This window comes from Geotrypetes seraphini, chromosome 1, assembly GCF_902459505.1.
Source record: "Geotrypetes seraphini chromosome 1, aGeoSer1.1, whole genome shotgun sequence".
In the NCBI taxonomy this organism is placed as follows: domain Eukaryota; kingdom Metazoa; phylum Chordata; class Amphibia; order Gymnophiona; family Dermophiidae; genus Geotrypetes; species Geotrypetes seraphini.
The window spans coordinates 389,411,454-389,432,723 of NC_047084.1; the positions used below are offsets into that span (position 1 = coordinate 389,411,454).

General features: G+C 44.4%; 1 protein-coding gene across 4 annotated transcripts in view; it reads right to left on the reverse strand.

Moving 5' to 3' along the window:
• ZCCHC7 (zinc finger CCHC-type containing 7) overlaps positions 1-21,270 on the reverse strand; it is a 489,275-nt gene that overhangs the window by 38,843 nt on the left and 429,162 nt on the right. For all 4 annotated transcript variants that reach the window (XM_033917137.1, XM_033917162.1, XM_033917145.1 and 1 more), the window contains exon 7: positions 9,909-10,007. In XM_033917137.1, the coding sequence (XP_033773028.1) occupies positions 9,909-10,007 (99 nt within the window). The remainder of the gene's footprint in view (positions 1-9,908; positions 10,008-21,270) is intronic.

Genomic DNA, 21,270 nt, shown 5'->3' on the forward strand with positions numbered 1-21,270 from the left:
CAGCCTGTGCACAAGAACATCAATAATGAAACGATCTCTTGGATACTCCGCCGTAGCTAACACCACAGAAACCGGAGCTGAAAATGGCTCCACCTTTCCTGAGCTGGAACGTCTGCCACGCCTTAGTATAGGCCGTGACCGTGGTCAGCTTCTTAGACTTGAGGAGGTGACTAGCAGAGGTGACTAGCGGAGTGCCGCAGGGCTCAGTCCTGGGACCATCCCTTTTTAACATATTCATAAGGGACTTGACCTGAGGGCTTCAGGGAAAAGTAGCGCTGTTTGCCGACGACGCCAAACTGTGTAATATAGTAAGTGAAAGCAATCTCACGGATGGTATGACGCAGGATCTGATCAAGTTGGAAAACTGGTCCTCAACATGGCAGCTGGGCTTCAACGCAAAGAAGTGTAAGGTGATGCATCTCGGCAGCAGAAATCCATGCAGAACATACACCTTGAATGGAGAAACACTAGCTAGGATTTCAGAAGAACGGGACTTGGGAGTAATCATCAGTGCAGACATGAAGGCTGCCAAACAAGTAGAGAAAGCCTCATCCAAGGCAAGGCAAATGATGGGATGTATCAATAGAAGCTTCGTCAGCCGTAAACCTGAAGTCATAATGCCACTGTACAGAACCATGGTGAGACCTCATCTGGAGTACTGTGTGCAATTCTGGAGGCCACATTACCGTAAAGATGTACTTCGAGCTGAGTCAGTCCAGCGAATGGCCACAAGGATGGTCTCCGGACTCAAGGGTCTCTCATACGAGGAAAGACTGGGCAAGTTGCAGCTCTACTCTCTAGAGGAGCGCAGGGAGAGGGGTGACATGATTGAGACATTTAAGTACGTCACAGGTCGTGTCGAGGTGGAAAACGACATATTCTTTCCTAAGGGACCTTCAGTCACAAGGGGGCACCCGCTCAAACTCAGAGGAGGGAGATTTGGTGGTGACACCAGGAAGTATTTCTTCACAGAAAGGGTGGTGGATCACTGGAACAAACTACCGGTGCAGGTGATCAAGGCCACTAGCGTGCTCGACTTTAAGAATAAATGGGACATCCACGTGGGATCCCTACGTGGGTCGAGCAGCACTCAGACTTAATGGGGTGGGTCAGTAGAGTGGGCAGACTTGATGGGCTATAGCCCTTTTCTGCCGTCATCTTTCTATGTTTCTATGAGGAGAGTGGTAATGACCACTTCTGAGTACCCCTTACGCCACAGGTGTCAAAATCCCTCCTCGAGAACCGCAATCCAGTCAGGTTTTCCCCAATGAATATGCATGAGATCTATTTGCATGCACTGCTTTCCATTGTATGCTAATAGATCTCATGCATATTCATTGGGGAAATCCTAAAACCTGACTGGATTGTGGCCCTCGAGGAGGGACTTTGACACCTCTGCCTTATGCGCTAATGCTTTGTGTTCAAAAGCCAAGCCTTAAGAGCACAGCGATCCAGATCCTCTGAGTATTGGACCCCAGGAAAGAAGGCACCTGTAGCTTGAGACCCATCCGAAGATGCACCAGATCCATGTAACATGGTCTGCGTGGCTAATCTGGACCAACTAGAATGACCTCACCCTGATGACTTGCGATCCTTGAAGGATTCGGCCTATCATAGGCCATGGAGGAAAGAGATATAGTAGCATGCTCTACGGCACTGGCTGGACCAGAGCATCCAGAACCATGTTTCCAGGCTGGTATGTTCGACTGAAGAATCTGTTTGCCTTTTAGTTCTTAGCCATAGACATGAGGTCAAATTGTGGCCGACCCCAGTGACGAACCATGGCTTGGAATGTTGTCACTGACAGCGTCCACAATCCCAGATCTAAGGTCTGTCTGCTGAGGAAGTCAGCTTGGACATTGTCCACTCTTACTATGTGTGCCACCAAAAGTGCCTGCAGATGGTATTTCGCTCAACTGAACTGAAGAGCAAGCGGGCTTCTAGACACAGAGGGGCATTCTTGGTGCCCCCTGGTGATCCAAATAGGCCCCTTTTTCCATCTGTTCCCATCAGTCTTTGTCTGAGTTTGTCATGTCATTTTTAATCATCAAATACTAACCTTGCTTTATATGTTGAAAGCTGTATTTTTATTGTATACCTGGAGCAAGGAAAATTAGAGCGCTCAGTGCCTCTAGATACTCCGGGCCTGCTGTTAGGCAAGGCTTTGGGTCAACGATTCACTACACTGGTCATAACCAAGCTTCCTTGCTCTACAGCTCCTCACCTCCTGTGGCCTGGCACGTCCAAACAACAGGCCGCCTCCTCCCCCAGCTACTCGGGGACTGCTACTTCTGCCCTGGAAGACCCCCGCAGGCCCACGGACTGGAATAAATCTGATAAGTATTTGCATGACTACTCCAGCAAAACCATTAGCATGACTTTTCCACATAAAGTATCTGCATGATTACTCCGGACAATTCCTAACCTATTCTCTGCATGATTTAATCTACTAGCTTTACTTCTCTTAAGCCTTTCAGTCTCTTTAACTACTCTATATAAGATGGCTCTCTTAACTAATTATCTGATTTGGGTCCTTATGGTCTATTGGATCTGCTACAAAAGCAGATCAGTTGCTGCATTTTTTGCTATCCCTATCCCAGTACTTATAAGATCTCGCCCAACTAATTCAGAACATCTTAGAGCTGGTAATCCTTCTCTATATGACTGTTCAGAATGGGGTCCCTTCCAAATCCCGGTTGTACCCCCCTCACAAAAACCTAGCAGACCTAATTGTAAAAGACAGCGGAAACTGAGAAAGATTACCTATTCTGTAACCACCGACGTTCCTTACCATCAAAATCTTCACGGTTCCTACTTAAATATACGTTCTATTAGGAACAAGTCACAGCTGGTCAAAGACTGGCTGGAAGAAGCCAACCCCGATTTTGTTCTTCTAACTGAAACTTGGTTGGTCTCAGATAATGACATTATTATACGCGACTGTCTACCTCCTGGGTTTAAAATTTTATCTCTACCTAGAAGCAGAGGTAAAGGGGGAGGACCTGCTATCATCTTAAAAGAATCATTCAAGTCCACAATCCTAACCTCAAATTCCTCAGCGGACCTTGAAATCATTTCCTGTAAACTCTGGACAGATCATTTAGAAGATGCTCTAATAATTACCCTATTTTACATTCCTCCTAAGAAATGGCCCGCAGCCAAAGACATTTTCTACGAATTCCTCCTTACAAACTCTACAATAGGCCCACACAACCTACTGACAGGTGATCTAAACATTCACCTAGAGCAGACAGAGCAGGGTGACTCCAAAGATCTAATATCCTTAATTTCTTCACTAGATTTCTTTGGGTCACCTCCAGAAAAAACCCATCAAAAAGGCCACCAGCTAGATCTTGTTACTTTTTCCACCAAAGAACTAGCCAATCCCAAGATCTACTGGAACCAAGCCATATGGACTGACTCTCTTTGGTCAGACCACTATTTATGCAGTTTCCAATTTAGCTGGCAAGTAAGACGCTCCCAAACCAAACCCAAGATGGCAAAAAGACCTAATAAAATGATAGCTAGCAGAGGTATGGTGAACCCAGTAGAATTCTGGTCACACTATGACTTAACTTCTAGCCCAAATTCAGACTCCTTTTCGGTGGACTCTTGGACCAACATGAGTACGCTGATATTAAACAAAATGGCCCCCACTAAATTAAGAAAAATAAGAAACAAGAATCTGGATGGCTGGTACGATACCGAGTTAGGAAATATGAAAAGGGAGTTACGGAAACTCGAAAACAATGGTTGAAATCAAGGGACAGTGTGGGGAGGTCTAATTGGAGACTAAAATTAAACGAATACAAAAAACTAATAATAAAGAAGCGCATGAACTTTTACGCCCAAAAAATCGGATCGCCGAACACCAACAGTAGAAATCTCTTTGAATTAGTCAACAATCTTTATGACATACAGGCCTTCTCATGCTCTACCCTAGATACCCCACCATCTGCAGATGATCTGGCTGAATTTTTCAACAACAAAATCATCAATTTGAGATCCAAACTAGCTGGCTCCTCAACCAACCATTTGAACTACCCAGTTGCCCAACACAAAGATGATCCTAGGGTAGATATGACCTGGAATAATTTCACTACCCCATCCTGGCAACAATTCTCCAAATATTACCCAAAATACGCCATTTCCTACTGCAGATTAGACTGCTGCCCCCCAAACATTATGGAAGTTGCTCCAGTCTCATTTAAAGCCAAGTTATACAACTGGCTCCCCTCTCTCTTACTAACTGATACTTTCCCTGAGGATTTAGGCCAGATTTTGATCACCCCAATTGTAAAAAACCCTAGAGAATCTACCAAACTGACATCTAATTACAGACCAATTGCGAGCACTCCCTTATTCGTTAAGCTAATGGAAGGACTGGTCAACCAGGAACTAGTAATATATCTGGACAAATTTAGCATACTGCAAGACAATCAGTCTGGTTTTCGTTCTGGATTCAGCACTGAAACTGTCATAGCATCTCTACTGGACTTCCTCCACACCTTATTCAGTCAGAGTACCAGTGCTCTTATTCTGCAACTAGACCTAAGTAGTGCCTTCGATCTGGTTGACCATGCTATTCTGATTGACTGTCTGGAGTCAATTGGTATTTTGGGTAACGTGTTAAAATGGTTTTGGAATTTTTTTGAGCACACGGTCATATCAAGCCTATAGTGACAATAAAAAATCCTTTAGTTGGGTAAACTCATGCAGAGTCCCGCTGGGCTCTCCTCTATCCCCTACATCAGGGATGTCAAAGTCGATCCTCGAGGGCTGCAATTCAGTCGGGTTTTCAAGATTTCCCCAGTGAATATGCATGAGATCTATGTGCATGCACTGCTTTCAATGCATATTCATTGGGGAAATTCTGAAAACCCGACTGGATTGCGGCCCTCGAGGACCGACTTCGACACCTGTGCCCTACATTGTTCAACATCTACCTTGCCTCATTGGGGAACTTACTACAAAGCTTAAAAGTTAAATTTTATATCTATGCAGATGATATCACCATTGTTATTCCCCTTACTACTCTGACCTCCAAGACTAAGATTCATCTATCATCCATTCTAAAGCAAATTGAACTATGGATGACCGAATTCAAATTGAAGCTCAACACTGACAAAACTAAAATTTTCCTGGCAAGCCCTAACGACAAAATCAAAGACTCATCGATCTCCTTGAATGGTCAGGACTTCCCTATTGACCACTCCATTAAAATCCTGGAAGTCACCCTGGACCACCACCTCACCCTAAATGCTCTCACAGATTTATTGGTTAAAAAATGCTTTTCGGTACTATGGAAACTCAGAACCATCAGAAAATACTTTGATGCAGCATCCTTCTGCTTACTGGTTCAATCTTCCATCCTAAGCTTGCTCGATTATTGCAACATTATTTACTTGGGATCCTTCAAAAAAACCATTCTAAGACTCAGAGTCATTCAAATTTCGGCAGTTCGACTGATCTTTGGACTGAAGAAATGGGAACGCATAAGCCCCTACTATCAAAAACTCCATTGGCTGCCCCTACAGGCGCAAATCCTGTTTAAGTTCTCAATATTTGGTCTGGCCCCCACTTACCTAGTTTCCCATTTTAATCTGGCAAGTTCTTTTAGGCCCACATGAAGAATACATCTGTTCACCTATCCGATAATAAAAGCCTGCCACTACAAAAGATTCTTGGACAGAACTCTTGCCTTCCAGGCAGGCAAATGGAACGATTGGCTTAGAAACGTTATCACGCTCTCCTCATCCTACTTCAATTTTAGAAAACTGGTAAAAACGAGTTTGTTCAATCGATTTGTAAACTAAGAATCTATACAGCTCCACTTAGTCAACCAGTAACCCTAAGAACTATATAGCTTTCCAATTCTTTCATTATGTAAGACTGTATTGTTGACTTTGATTGTAACCTCTTTGCTGATTGTCCAGCGCTTCTTGCTGTAAACCGCCTCGAACTTCCATGGCTTTGGCGGTATATAAGAATAAAATTATTATTATTATTATGAGATCATCTAGTCCTTTCCAGAACAAATACTGCCCTTTGAAAGGAAGTCTGTTAAGAGTTGCTTTGGAGGTGGAATCATTAGCCCATTGCCTCTCTTTCTATCCCTCCCTTCCTTGGTCAGCATTTCCTCTCTTGCCCCTCTCCATTGAGCATCTTTCCCTTTCCTTCCTGATTTCCCCTCCCACATGTCCAGTATCCATTCTGTGTCCTTATTCCCTCTTTCCATGCTTATGATCTCCCTTTGTCATTCTTCACCCACCCCTGATCTAGCATTTTCTTGGTCACTGTTTCCTGCAGTATTCAGTATCCCTATTTGTGTCCCTAAATGTCTGTATCCTTATTCTTCCCTCATTCTTCCTAAGTCCGGCACATGCACATCTGGACCCCTCCTTCTCTCCCTCTGGGTACTTCTACACCAGGGCCCACCCCCGTCCCAAAGGCCTGCATGTTTTCCCCCCGTTTTCCCAGTTTCACCTTCATATTTGGCCTGTCGTTCTTACTCTCTCTCCATCCCGGTTTCCTGGTCTCCTCTGGCCAACCAGCAGCGGCTGCTGCTCCTGCTCTTCATGCGTGTCTGGCTTCACCTGGTCTCTTCTTCAGAGCAGCCTGCTAAGGATTGCTGGCCTGCTTTAGCAAACCTCGCAGCCTCCGTCAACCTCGGTAGCACGTTCCCTCTGACACGATCCCGCCCTTCTCTGACATACAGGATTGCGTCAGAGGGAACGTGCTACCGAGGTTGACAACGGCCTGCGAGGTTCGCTACAGCCAACCAACGATCCTCAGCAGGTTGCTTTGAAGAGGAGATCAGACGAAGGCAGACACGAGTAAAGAGCAGAAGCAGCAGCGGTTCGTGCCTGTGGGCCAGATTGAGTATAAAGCTGAAAATGTCTGTTGGGCCAATTTTTAACTCACCGTGGGTCAGAGTTTGACATCTCTGATTTGCTGGCCATAACCACCACAGTAAAGTTCCCAAGACATCTCAGAGAAGTCCAGGGGAGATGAAGCACAACTCCAGTTGATGAAATCACCAATATTAATAGGCCATATTGCAATTTGTAGCAAATTAGTGGAGAAGGTGAGGGAGCCTTCATGGGATGAGTCATGCTCACACTGCAGTCATCACATGACTCCCTAAGATAGACCCAGTTTATCATTGTAATTGCTGTTGTTAATATTCATATGTTTCCATTTTCAAGAAAGATTGATATGACTTTAAAATATCAGTACATATTTCTCCAATCTTTATTTGCATGCATACAGGCATTTTTCTCTTTTGTTCATTTTGTCTTTACTCATTTTGCACATACTGTACTTTTGTCTTCTAATTCTTTTCCTCTTTCCTCATGCAGTTACCTCATCACTTTCTCTTCACCTTCTTCATTCCCTATAGTACCTTTCTTAATTTTGCAGCCTCTAACCAATCCTGTGACTCTTTTCTTCTGCTTCAATTACTTTACCTTCGGGGTAGATAGCAATGAGTGGGGGTTTTTTTTTTAACCGTTGCTGGTGTTATCCTTGGATATTCAATGCTGGGTCATGTCCAGGAGACGGCATTGAATATCCTGGTTTATGCAGCTAGTTATCTCATATGTGGTTATGTGCGATATTCAGCACTTAACAGCCTAAGTGACACTGCAAAAAACACAGGACTGACTTTTATGTGGTTTAATCTAAACTTAGACTGTTAAGTGCTGAAAATCTGCACTTATCCACACAAATGTCAATTCTGCCCCCAGACTACTCACACAATATCTGGCTTTGAGTTTAGTGGTCTGTGATGAAATTCAATGGCACTATCAGGTTAAGTGCCACTGAATATCAGCGGATAGCCTCAAACAAATGATTTAACTGGCCAGAAGCTGTTTCTGGCTGGTTAAATCGCTTTGAATAGTGACCCTTTTTTTTTCTCTCCAATTTTATTTCCATCCAGAAGAACCCCAAAAGCATTTGCCACTAAGTGAGCATACGGTGCAGAAAGCAGCTGGCTTTGGATTGGCAATGTAGAAAAGCTGCTGGCTTTGAAGAGAAAAGTGGTAGCAAGAATGATACGGATATCAATTACTTTTTGAAATGAGAAGCAGTAAACTGATCTTTTCAAACTAGCACCAAAGGCTGATCAAAGGATATCAGAATGCAAAACAAATCTCACAGGGGTATGAGAAAAAAAGTCTTATGCCATAGGAAGTTTGGAATGATTTTATAAAAGATGCCTAAAAGTTGGGTGTGCTGAGCCGATCAAGGCACCTAACTTAATTTTTCTTAATCAGCGCTTATAATTAAACAGCACCATTAAAAAATTAATTTTCTGATCGGTGCCTATATCTCCTCGGTTGGCGTCTACACAAAGGCACCTACCAGAAAGTAGGCATGGTTAGGGGTGGATTTGGGCAGATTTTGGGCATGGCTTGACTTAGGTATACTCATTTAGGACAAGAAAACCCTGGCCTAAATAGCAGTGTGCTTAAATATTCAACGTCCCCTTGTGCATAGGACAACTCAGATACCGATTCTATAAATGGCGCCTAGCCGATAATTGACAACTGCTCTAAAGACGCCTACAAGTTAAACAATGTTTATAGATTCAGGACATTTGTGCTTACTTACAATGCAAGACACGGCAGTGGTATTTAACAATTTGCTCAAGCTTTTCAAGTTTCTTTTCTGGTATGTAAATGTAGTCTTTCACTACAATTCTAAAGTTCTTCAGTATATTTCCATAAAAGGCCTCTTATCAAACTATTTCATGCAAAAAAGTTTGTGGGGTACAGTTAGGCACATACAATATTTGTATATAAATTCAGAGGAGATGTGTTTGGGGAGAAGTTTGACAGAGTATGGACAGTTGCGATTTGTATACCGTATAGAGGTTTTTGGGCCAAAAAAGTGTCCCAAAATTGGGGGTCTTGTCCTATATTCGGGTCATCCCCTAGTGACAACCCGAAACCCTTCTGAACTTCCTGTAGGCCTGCCTTAGGCCAGGACAGGAGGGATCCCTCCCATCTCCCACCCCGGCCGACACTAATAATTACCATCCTTCACGTACCTTTTCGTGCTCCCGGCCCTGCATCGCTCATTGATAAGCTGCCACCAGTTCTCCAACCAGGAGCACGAAAAGCTCGCTCCTGCGTGCTGGCCCGGGTGCGCCGCTGACTACTAGCTTTGCAATCAGCAGGAGGGATACACTGCTGGACCACCAGGGAAAAGGTACGCGAGGGAGGGTGGTAATTATTAGTGTCGGCCGGGGCAAGAGACGGGAGGGATCTCTCCTGTCCCGGCCTACCACTAGGTGGTTTCAGTTAAGGATAAGGGTTAATCTGCTGGCTGGGTTGGAGGGCAGAGGGGAGTATGGGACAATCAAGCCATTGTGACATCACTGATGAGGTTGGCTCTTTTTAGTGGGAAGAGGGTACAGGGAAGGAAGGTGGGACAGGGTATAGAGCCTGGCAGGGAGGGGGGATAGTATTCAGAACCTGGCAGGGAAGGGGGCTTGGTTCAGAGCCTGGTAGGGAATGAGAATGAGTGCAGAGCCTTGCAGGGAGGGGGGCTGAGTACAGAACCTGGCAGGGGAGTGCGTGAGGGAGGGGACACTGGGTGCAGATCCTGACAGGGCATGACACTTGAACATTAAGCCCCCATCTTATATTCAAGTCAACCATTTTTCCTCCTTTTGGGGAGGGAAAAATGGGGGTCTCGACTTATATTTGGATCGACTTATATTCACATGTATACAGTACAGTACTAATTTTTATGCCTGTTTCCAAGCAGAAGTAAATGGCTGCAATTTCAATCTAGCTGTTATTTTTGCAGGATTGGTGTCTTTATAAAATATGCACCCACGTGGCCTTCACACATAGATGACCTGCTATAAGTTACCCTCAGAGTATGCTTAGACTTACATATCCAAGATGACCTTTCTTAGCACAGTTGTAGCAGTATACTGTGGCTTGGTGTCTTCTAGGCTGGCATTTGGATTTCTTCAAGTGTCCTGCATGAACCTGTAATATATAAATTTAGTGATGTTATATGCAACCATATCTCAGATATGACGTTAAACCATAATGTGGGGAGACATTAACAATATGGGGGCAATTTCTAAAGTGAGGCAAGGCTGGGGATACAGCCAGAGCAGATTGACTAAGATATGTAATGAGGGGTCATCTTAGAATCCCAGCATAGTCTCTTTCTCACTTACTCTGTGCTTGTGAAGTACACAAGGTAAAATACCTCTGCAGCACTGAAGGAAAATTCTCTGGGGAGTTTCTCTTTAAAAATCAACTTGTAGTAAATAGAAAGTTCAAAATTAGTCTCTATATTAAATCTGAGTATAACTGATGCAATGAACCCCAGTATATGAGCACTAATATGTATAAGATCAAGACTATAATTTACTATCAGCAGGAATGATCTATTTTAGAGATCTATGGTTTTGTGAAAACAGTATAAACATCCTTCATACCAAAAGCTGATAAAACAATGTTATTCTGTAACTTGCACAGAACTAGATGATGGCATGAGTAATAAATTTTTAAATAAATAAATAAATAAAAATTCCCACCAATAAAGATCAAATTATTAGCCTAACTGTTAAAGCAATGGGCAGAAAACTAGTGGTGTCTGGTTCAGATCCCATTTCTGCTCCCTATAATCTTGGGCAAGTCACTTAGGGGAAGATTCTCAAAACCCACTGTGCCTTTAACGATGGTCGCTAAACCGGTTCCAGACGATTTAGCATGGAAATATTCTACCAGCCAGTTCTCAAAAGGGCTCACTGTGGTCTTTTCCTTGCTTCCAGACAGACTCTGATTCTGCCATGCAAATGTATTACAACAAGGTCATTAATATTTAAATGAGCAATCCGGGCAATTCTCCATTATCGCTGGGTGATTCCAGTACCTTGCTGTTCTACATTTTCGGGCAAAATTTTCTGGCAGGTCTGAGCTGTCGTAGCATTACTTTCTGGCCAGTGTCTGAGCACTGATTGGCTTGGCACTGACAGGAAAGTAAGGCTTGACAGATCAGACCTGCTAGAAAATTTTGCCCCCTTTCCCTGACACCCTCGGCAGGAGGGATGCCCACTCCCTCTCACCATCAAGCCTAGGTTGCTTAAGGCTTCTCCTATGGGAGGGGTCTTAAGCATCTGGGCCAATCAGAGCCTTAGGCCTCTCTGCTACAGCCCCGCCCCTCCTATGACGTTAGGAGTAGGATCGCGACAGAGGGAACGTGCCGCTGAGGATGACAGTAGCTGTAAGGATTGCTACAGCACTGGCGATCCTGTAGGCTGCCGTATTAGCTTAAGGTAAGAGTGGGGAAGCTGGGGGAACATGCAGGCCTTTATGACTGACCCTCCCGCCTCAAGCAGTAGCATCAGCAGACAACCAGCAAGAGGCAGCGCTGCCGCTCCTGCTTTTAGGAAGGCACGGGGAGGGTCGGTCATCGAATCGGGAGACCTATTTTTAAAAAATTTGAATTGCCCACCCATTGCCTGATCCAGAGCATCCTGCGAGCCAAAACCTTGCTCATGACTGATGTCATATAGAGCATCTGCTACATAATACACTCCCTCCAGCATCAGCTGGGGGCAGATGTCCTCCTCCACAGCAGGACTCTGCCTTAACCTGATGTGGCAGGCACATGTCACAAACAAGGCTGCCCCTGTGGCTTAGACCCCTAAAGCTAGCACTTCAAATTGTCTCTTAAGAACCACGTTCACCTTGTGCATCCTTTAACATCACTCCTCCTTTACTAGGGAGCGAAGCGTGTTTAGTCACTTGAGCCACTGTGGAATCTACTTTCAGCTGACTAAACATCTGTTGAAACTTCAGAGCCACAGGGTAAAATTTGGACACCTTCAGGGAGCTTTCTGGAGTTCCCCATTGCTCAGTGACCAGCAAGGTGCTGTCCAGATGCGAAGGAAAAAAGGTGGTCTGAGCATCTGTCCACTCATGATCATGCAATATGAAGTCGATGGCTGCTTGGGCTCCAACATTAACTCCCTGAGTGCATTTGTAATAATATGTGGGGCTGCAGCAGACTTGAAAAGCCGCTGCACTAATGGATCATTTCCCTGGTCGAATGCAACTATCGCCTCTTGATTCCTGGTCCCTGACAAGAAACTGGAATCTTCTAGGAAAGTAGCTGAGCCCTGGAACGATAACAGCATGGCATTTCACATTCAATCCTCCCAGTCTTGTTCCACTTGATTACTTAGACTGGGAGTTGGCTTTCTCCACAATGGGGAGACCTCCAAAAGAGGGATCTCTCCCTGGTCCAATATCACACGCCTCCAGGCAGTGTAATGTGACCTGGACTCATCAAATAAACTTTCCACAGGAGATTCACAAACTCTGGGATAAATCCTTTAACAGGTAGTCCCATAAACTGGCTTCTCTTGGGCTCCCCAGCATCCACACACTTGTGTTTTGCGCCTTCTCTGTGGTCTCCTGAAGGGATTTTCTTCCTACTACTCAGATCTCCTGCAGTTTCCCAACCGTAGAAAACTCAATAGGAGACCGAGCCCAAGATTCCTGGCTCTCCCTCACATGCCCCATGGCACTTGGTACACGGATGCTCCTCAGCTGACCATGCAATGCAAAACTGGTATGAAATAGGGACAGAATAGTCTGAAAAGTCCATCCTGTCGATTTTCAGACAAATTGAGGGGTTTTGAGGCAGATGGAGGCTTTAGAAAAAAAGATAATTTAAAATCTAAGATGGCCGCTATCAGCAAATTCAGGGACTCCCCTGAAGTTGAAAACAAAACAAAACACAAAAAGACCAAAAAAAAAACACAGGGAAAGGGGTTTTGAAGAAGGGGGATTAGCTTGGGCCCCAGAAACTCTTAAAAATAATTTTTTCAGACCCTCCCCCCTGATTTTTCCCATAGGCTGTACTCACTGTGTTTTGTTGGTACCTGCCTGTGTCAGCTTTGCTTTAGCTTGACTGAATGGAGAAGATTTTTTTGCCTTAAATCCTTGTTGGAATTAATCCACAATTGGAGATCTTCGGACTGCCAGTCGGACAGACATGGACTGAGGACTCCACCACCACAGATCCTCACAGATTGACAGGTGGAGATTAAAACCCAAAGGGAATCAAACAGGGGCCTCACAACCTACGCTCAAGGCTCTAATAAATGAGAAGGCTAGCTAGCTCCCAAGTGAATGGATCCTGAGTCTCGAAGAAACCCAAAGTAGGCTGGCTCATCAGGTATACCTGGGGTCCTGAGAGCTGCAGTCCTCCCTTGTGGAGTCTGCATCTTATTGCAGGCAGAGTTGCCCCCCCAAATTGGGTCCTCTGGGCACCAAAGCCTCGTGAAACTGAATAAAAATTCTTACAAATAATAAAAGCTGAACAGAGAAGGTCAGAACACACATTCACAGTTCACTTATGGAAGGAAAAACTGTAGAGGGCACTACACTGGTGAAGGAGTAGAAGCTGAAAGATGTGACTGACATCCTTCTGTAAGCAGTTTGTGAGCATGGATTGATCACCTAAAGTACAGACTCCTGTGTTTATGAAACAGAACTGCGTTTAAAAAAGGCTTGAATAAGTTCCTGGATGTAAAGACCCCAAGGGTTGCTGTCGTCTGGAGTTGCCAAATCTCTGTCCGGGTCCCTGCTAAGATCTCTGAGTGGAGGAACCTGTGTAGTACTGGCAGGAACATCATGAGGAATAGACATGGGAGAAGCTACTGCTTGCCCTAGGATCAGTAGCATAGAATGCTGCTACTATTTGTAATTCCGCCAGGTACTTGTGACCTGGATTGGCTAGTGCTGGAAGCAGGATACTGGGCTAGATGGACCATCAGTCTAACCCAGTTTTGTTACCCTTATGGTCTTATACTGTATATTATGGGGCTCATAATCAAAACTTAAACATGTCTAAAAACAAGTTGGCACTTGGACAACCTAAAAGACCGTCCAAATGCCAATAATCAAATGTATCCAACCCAGGCTCTGCAAAACCTGAACCATGTGAGCCACTGCTTGTTCTCCTTCTGAGAATGACAGGGCTCTGATAAGCCAGTCATCCAGGAATGAATGTACCTGCAATCTTGTCCTGTGTAGATACACAGCTACCACCACCATCACCTTGGTGAACGTGTGAGGTTCTGTTGCCAGTCCAAAGAGAAGAGCCGAGAACTAGTAATAGTTCTCCAGGACATGAAATTGCAGGAACTTTCTGGAAATATGGGAATATGCAGGTAGGCCTCCATCAAATCCAAAGAGGCCAGAAATTCCCCCAACACCACTGCCGTTATGACTGACTGCATGGTCTCCATGCAAAAGTGCAGAACTTTCAGTGCTGGAATGACATGCGTGAGATCCAGAATGGGTTTCCAATCTTCTGAGCCTTTCTTGGGCACTATGAAGCATATGGAATATTTGCCAGAGTCTTAATCCTCAGGCAGCATGGTCTCTATGGCCTGAATATCTAACAACCTCTGAACTATAGTTGCAATCTTGCTTGTTTTCTATGGTCGCCCAACTGTGGAGTCCACAAACCAATCTGTTAAGGGCTGGGTGAATTTGAGCTTGTAACTGCTCCAAATAATCTCCAGCACCCAATGGTCTGAGGAGATCTATGCCCAGGCCTCGGCATATTCCAAGAGCAGTCCCCCTATCTTCAGGGAAACAGCTCTGGATCTGGTGTCATTGTGTTTTCTTGGAGGCTGAAATAGCACAAGAATTGGAGGCTTGGTTCTACCTGAATCCTAAGAATCTCTGTCAGGATCCCTGGTATGATCTTTGAGAGGAGGTGCCTCCTGACTACTGTCAAAAGCACCTGGAGCTACAAAAATTAGACTGCTCGGAGCCTCTCAATGTTCACGGTCTGCTGTCAGGTAGAGATTTCAGCCAATAATCAGTCACGCTGGCACTGAGATCATCCAGCCCCTTTCCAAACAACATTTGTCCTTTGAAAGGAAGTCTGCTGAGGGTAGCCTTGGAAGTAGAATCTCCTGCCCATTGCCTGGTACAGAGCATTCTGTGGACTGAGATAGAAAAAGCCGAGTCTCTGATGATGTCATAGAGAATGGTCACGTAATCCACTCCTACTAATAGGAGCTGGAGAAAAGGTTTGACCTCTGCCAGCGCAATCCCCCACAACCTAATATAACAGAAGCGTGTCACAAAAGAAGCCACTGCAGCTGCTTTAATTTCCAAGGCAAGCACTTTGAATTGTCACTTCCACTCTGTGATCTTGCATATCCCTCCCTCACTTAGCAAGGATGTGCATTTGGTTACCTGCACTACAGGAATTTACCTTAGGTTGAGTGGACATCTGTTGACACTGGATACAGCTGAGCCATTGTTTTGGCTACTTTTAGGGACCCTTCAGAAGCATCCCAATGCTCCGTGACTAAAACGTTCATATCAGGATGCCAGGAAAAAGAAAATGACTGGGCCCTCACTCTACTTAGTACAGAGCAGGGAGCAGATGGGACCAGTTGGGAGTCCAGGTTTAACTCCTGTGGTGACAGAGCTAACAGAGCTGAGAGTTTGAATAGTCGGTGAACTGTGGGTTTATCGCCCTGATTGGCCACAACTGTTATCTTTGTGTACTCGCACCTGCCTGTAACCCTGCATCTCCCAACAAGGAGGGCTCACTCTGACAGTAAAGGCATACAGATGGACCCTTCATCCTCCGAGTCTCCATAGGAAAAGCCCCTTATCCTCCGAGTCTCCATTGGAAAGGCCCACTGGATCCTAGCCAGCCTCTGATGCTGAGTTACACATGCCCTAGAAGCCCAAGCATTCTCATGCGTATCCTGATGCGCTCTCCACAGATTGACAAATTTGGGTAAAAATGTCATATTAGGAAGTGCAGAGTCTCCTTTAGATGACTCCAGCTTGTGTCTCTTGGGCTCCGTGGTTTCCACGCTCAGTACTTAGGTAGACCGCTATTTCAGGGCTCTGGAAGGGATTTACTTCCAGCTGATAGATCCCCTGACCATTCCTCAGCCTTAGAGAGCAAAGGGGAAGTTATGCCAGCTGTTCCTGCCCCCTTCACTTGTTGTGCAGCACGTAGCGCAAGGGTGCTCTTCAGGTGCCCATCCAGCGCAAACCTGGAGGACTCCATCCCTGATAGTTTTGTGATCTGACTCGCCAGTTGAAGCCCAGCCTGAGCTTAACAAAACGATATGCAAGCAACCAACCAGTTGGAAATCATACTCTTGGAAACAGGATGCCCCAACTAGTTAGGGTAAAAGGAGACAAAAAGTTGAGGAGATGTTCTATGCGGCTTTGTCCTGCTGAGGTAATAGGCCAAAGTCCGCTTACAATCCAGTGTATGAAGTGTTGTTTCTCCTGGATGAGAATGAGGCTTGGGAAAAAATACTGGAAGCACAATTGACTGATTGAAATGAAATTCAGTGACTACTTTCGGTAAAAATTTTGGATGTGTGGAACACTGTGAAAGGTGAATCCGCCACTAATGTTTGAAGTTCACTCACTCTTCTGGCAGAAGTGAGAGAGATGAGAAAAACAACTTTCCATGTAATATACCTGAGATGAGGCATATATATTGGTTTTAAAATGGAGACTTCAAACCACATTGAGATCCCAGACCACTGGAGGTGGCTTGAGAGGTGGTTTGACATTGAAAAGTCTTTTCAAGAATCTGGAGATGAGAGGATGAGCAGTGAGAGGTTTACCATCCACTGGATGAGGAAAGGCTGTGATAGCGCTGAGGTGGACTCTAATAGATGTAGACTTGAGTCCCGAGTCAGACAAATAGAGAAGGTAATCCAAAACTAGTGAAACTGAAATAGATTTTGGATCATAATGATGAAGAAAACACCAAGAAGAAAACTGCATCCACTTTTGTTGGTAACATTGTCGAGTGGCTGGTTTCTTAGAAGCTTCTAAAATGCTTCAGTTGCATCCATCTAAAATTTTCATTTATTGTTTCATTGCCCATATATTATGAATTTTTGGAAATCAATTTGGGACCAAATTAATAATTTATTAGAGAATCCAGTGGCATTATCCTATGATACTGTGATATTTGGTATGGATATGAGAGCAAAAAGTCAGATTTCTGCGAACAACAATAAATTGCTACTTATAATGACAGGGGTTGCCATTCAACAAATCACATATAATTGGAAAGACTGGAGGAGATTAAATTATAACTTTTGGTGGAATTATTTATGCCATATATATAAAATGGAAAGATTTACTGTGTTACAAAAGGGATATTTTAAGAAATTTCAGGATGTATGGAAACCATTAACAAAATATTGTCAGGATTAAGTAAAATTATTTCCCTTATGTTTATTAGTTTATGAGGTAGGGAGGGGGGTATTTTATTATTACATATATCATACAATAATGGAGTATATGGTTGGGGGGATGGGCGAGGGATAGGGATAAGAATATAAGTAATATACCAATGATTGTTTATAAGTGATGTATTTATTGTTACTGTGAATGAAAATATTAACACTTAATGTAATTTGTGAAAATGAATAAAGAATTATAAAAAAAAAAAAAAAAGAAGCTTCTAAAATGAATCTTTTACAGGCTGAAAACGATGAAGGTTAGCTATGCTCAGCCCGAGAGATATCAAGCTGTCAAGACTGAAGGTTGGGATGTAGAAGTGAGCTGTGACTCTGTGCAAGAAGAAATGGAAATATCGGCAGATTTGGGCCCTTGATTCTGAGTTGAAGTAAAAGGGAGAACCAAGGCTGCCTGGGCTACTGAGGAGCTATGAGAATCATAGTGACCAGCTTTTACTTGACCTTGACAAGTGTCTTTAGAATTTGAGGAATGGGTGGAAATGCGTAGAGAAACTTGCGTGTCCAGTCCATCCACCTCCAGACATTAAGGTGAGTACAGTCTGGAACAGAATTTGGGCAACGCAAACAAATCCATCTGAAGAGTGCCTCATTAAGAAAAGATGAGATGGAGAGCGGCAGAGTTGAGCATCCATTCTTGAGGTTGAATAATTCTGCTGAGCTTGTCTGCTAAGCAATTCTGTTCCCCCCTGAATGTAGACTGCTTTGAGGAAGATGTTGTGAGAAATTGCCCAAAGCCAGATCTTCTGAGCCTCATGACAGAGTAGAAGAGATCTTGTGCCCCCTTGCTTGTTTATATAGTATATGGCTACTTAATTGTCCATGTGAAGCAAGAGGACTTGGTTGACTACAAGGTGTTGAAAAGCCTTGAGTGCAAAATAAATTGCTCTAAGTTCTAGGAGATTGATACGAAAAAGATGCTCTCTGGTGAACCAATGACGCTGAGCATGAAGGTCATCTAGATGTGCCCCCCAAGCATAAGTCAACGCATCTGTGGTCAATACTTTTTGATGAAGAGGCGTGTGAAACAGAAGACCTCTGGAAAGATTGGAATATGTCATCTACCACTAAAGCGACAGTCAAAGAGATGAGAATACAGAAATGTGCTATGAGAGAGGATCGGTCACCTGAGATCACTGCAAATCCAGAGACCACTCAGGCGTTCTGAGATGCATCCTCGCAAAAGGAGTCATGTGTACTGTAGGGGCCATAAGGCCGAGAACCATCATTCGCCTGGCGGAGACTGAATGGAGCCGGCACATCTGACGTTCATGTGGAAGAAACACCCTAATCTGAGTGGTGTTGAGAAAAGCCCCAATGAACTGGAGTCTTTTAGATGGATGAAATTATGATTTGGGGAAGTAGATTTCGAAACCCAAGTTCTGAAGGAATAATATGGTGCAATTCATTGCCAGATTTACAGCATGACAAGAAGGGTCTTTGATGAGCCATCTATCTAGATAAGGGAAGACTTGAAGACCCTGAGACTTCAAGGCCGCTGTCACCACCATTAGGCACTTGTGAAAACTCTGGGAGAGGATGCAAGGCCAAAAGACAGAGCCTTGTATTGGTGGTGGTGATGGGCCACTTGAAAGCTGAGGTATTTTCTGGAAACCAGGTGAATTGGGATATGAGTGTAGGCTTCCTTGAGATCCAGAGAGCATAGCCAATTGTTGTGAGCCAGGAGGGGATATAGAGAGGCTAGAGATAACATGCAAATCTTCTCCCCGAGTAGGAATTTATTGAGGGCTCTGAGATCTAAAATTGGTTGAAGATCTCTCGCCTTCTTCATGACCAGGAAATATCAGGAGTAAAACCCCTGGTTTCGTTGATCCAGAGGAACTTCTTCTATGGAACTGAATAGAAGGGGGGAATGAACTTCCTGAAGAAGAAGAGAGGAGTAATGAGGGCTGAAAGCAGACTCTCTTGGAGGATGATCCGGAAGGATGGTAATGAAATTAGAGTAATCCTTCCGAATGATTTGTAGAACTCAGAGATGATGAGCTCCCAATAATGAAAATAGAATTGGAGACGACCTCAGATTGGCTGATTGCTGGAGGGATTGCAACTATACTCTTTAACAGCTGGTCAAAAAGACTGAGTTGACTTAGCAGGAGCAGTCAGCTGAGCCTTAGGGGGACGCTGTTGCTTTTGTTTTTTCTGCTGAGGCCTCGCTGGAGCAGAGGACTTGGCTGAAAAGCCCCTCAGGTAAGAAGGCGGCTGGAAAGAGCTTGATGCAGAAAGCTTGGATTTAGGTTTTACCAAGGTATCCCATCGAGTCTCATGAGCAGTAAGCTTTTGGGTCGCAATATCTGTAGTGTCCCCAAAGAGTTCATCACTCAAACAAAGGACATTGGCTAGTCTGTCCTGAAGGTTAACGTCCATGTCAGAGACTTTGAGCCATGCCAATCTTCTCATGGCCACAGACACAGAGGAGGCTCTGGAGGTGAGCTCAAAAGTATCATAACCTGAGTGAACCAGATATTTCCTCAACTGAGTGACAGTGCTGACAAAGTACTGAAAACCTTTGATTTTTGAGAAGGGATATAATTTTGGTACCCAGAAAACTGTTTGAAATGTTTCAAATAACAAGAAAAATAGAAATTATATTTAATGGCTCGGCTAGCCAATACAGAATTTGGGTATAGCCGTCAGCCAAATCTGTCCTGGAGGGACCAATTCGTAAAGTTTTGATGGAGTGGATTTTTTTAAGGTGGACTCCACGACTTTTCACTGATAAGAGAGTTGAGGTTTATCAAATCCTAGAACTGATATTATTTTGTAGAGAGAGCCCAATTTCCTGGGTGCCACAGGAACAGAGAGAGAAGACTCCCAGTTCTTATATAGGGTCTCCCTCAAGATTCCATGTAAGGGCAGCTTGAGCATTTCCTTAGGAGGTTGATCATAGTCCAAAGTTTCTAGAAATTCCACACTGAATTTTGAATCTGCCTCCAACTTGACGGAGAGGTCCTTTCCTAGTTGTCTAATAAAATGAGTAAAGGAAAGCCTCTCAGTAGGAAAAGAAGCTCTAACTGGTGAATGTCTAGGAGACTTCGATGCAGGAGAATCATCTGCTTCAGTCATTGAAGGTGAAGGATCTAGATTTGAATCATCCTGGATATCTGAGTCCACCAAGACAGAGGGAGAATGTTGCTTCGACCAGTGTCGATCCGGTGTAGAGTCTTGGAATGTTTACATTTACAGGAAACCATCCTGGACTTCGATGGACTCCTACTAGAGCATCTAGAAGACGACTGATGCTTGGAGGATGTAGATCGATGTCTAGAAGCCCAATGCTTCGATGCAGTACTAGCAGTACTTGAAAGGTGTCAAGAATCCTTGTGACGCACCGATGAAGCATCAACGGTACCAGAGATCCTGGCAGTGTTAGGCTCAGGCTGGTCCTGGAGGAGTCGGTGTCGAGGATAAAAGATCAACCTTATCCCCAAACTACTCCCGAAATAGAACATTGAGCTTTTGATGGATGGTAAGCACCGGTACCTTTGGCTTAATCGCCGGAACCAATGGTGCTGTGACACGTTCTGGAGAGGATGACTCAGATGACGACACACCCCTCAATGCTGGAAAGAGTTGCTTAAGGGGTTTTCGCTTGGTCGGCATGAATGAACTTAATGCCCTAGTGGCCTGCGACCCCATCTGGGAAGCTGTTGGCTTTTTAGCTGGCTTACCAGATGAAGTGATGACTTGAGACACTGGAGTCGATGATGGTACATTGGGAGGTGTCTGTGACTTAGTCATCGGTGTCTTCGATGTTGACAGTGTCGCTGACGTCTCTCCCTCCATGCTAACACTGAACAACTTTTCCTGTTGAAAGATGAGGCTTTTTATGGTGCGCTTCTGAAGAATGGAATGCCACACACACAGGTTTCTATCCGGTACTCCGGACCCAGACATTGAAGATACCAGCTGTGAGGGTACATAAGGGAAATAGTGCGAGA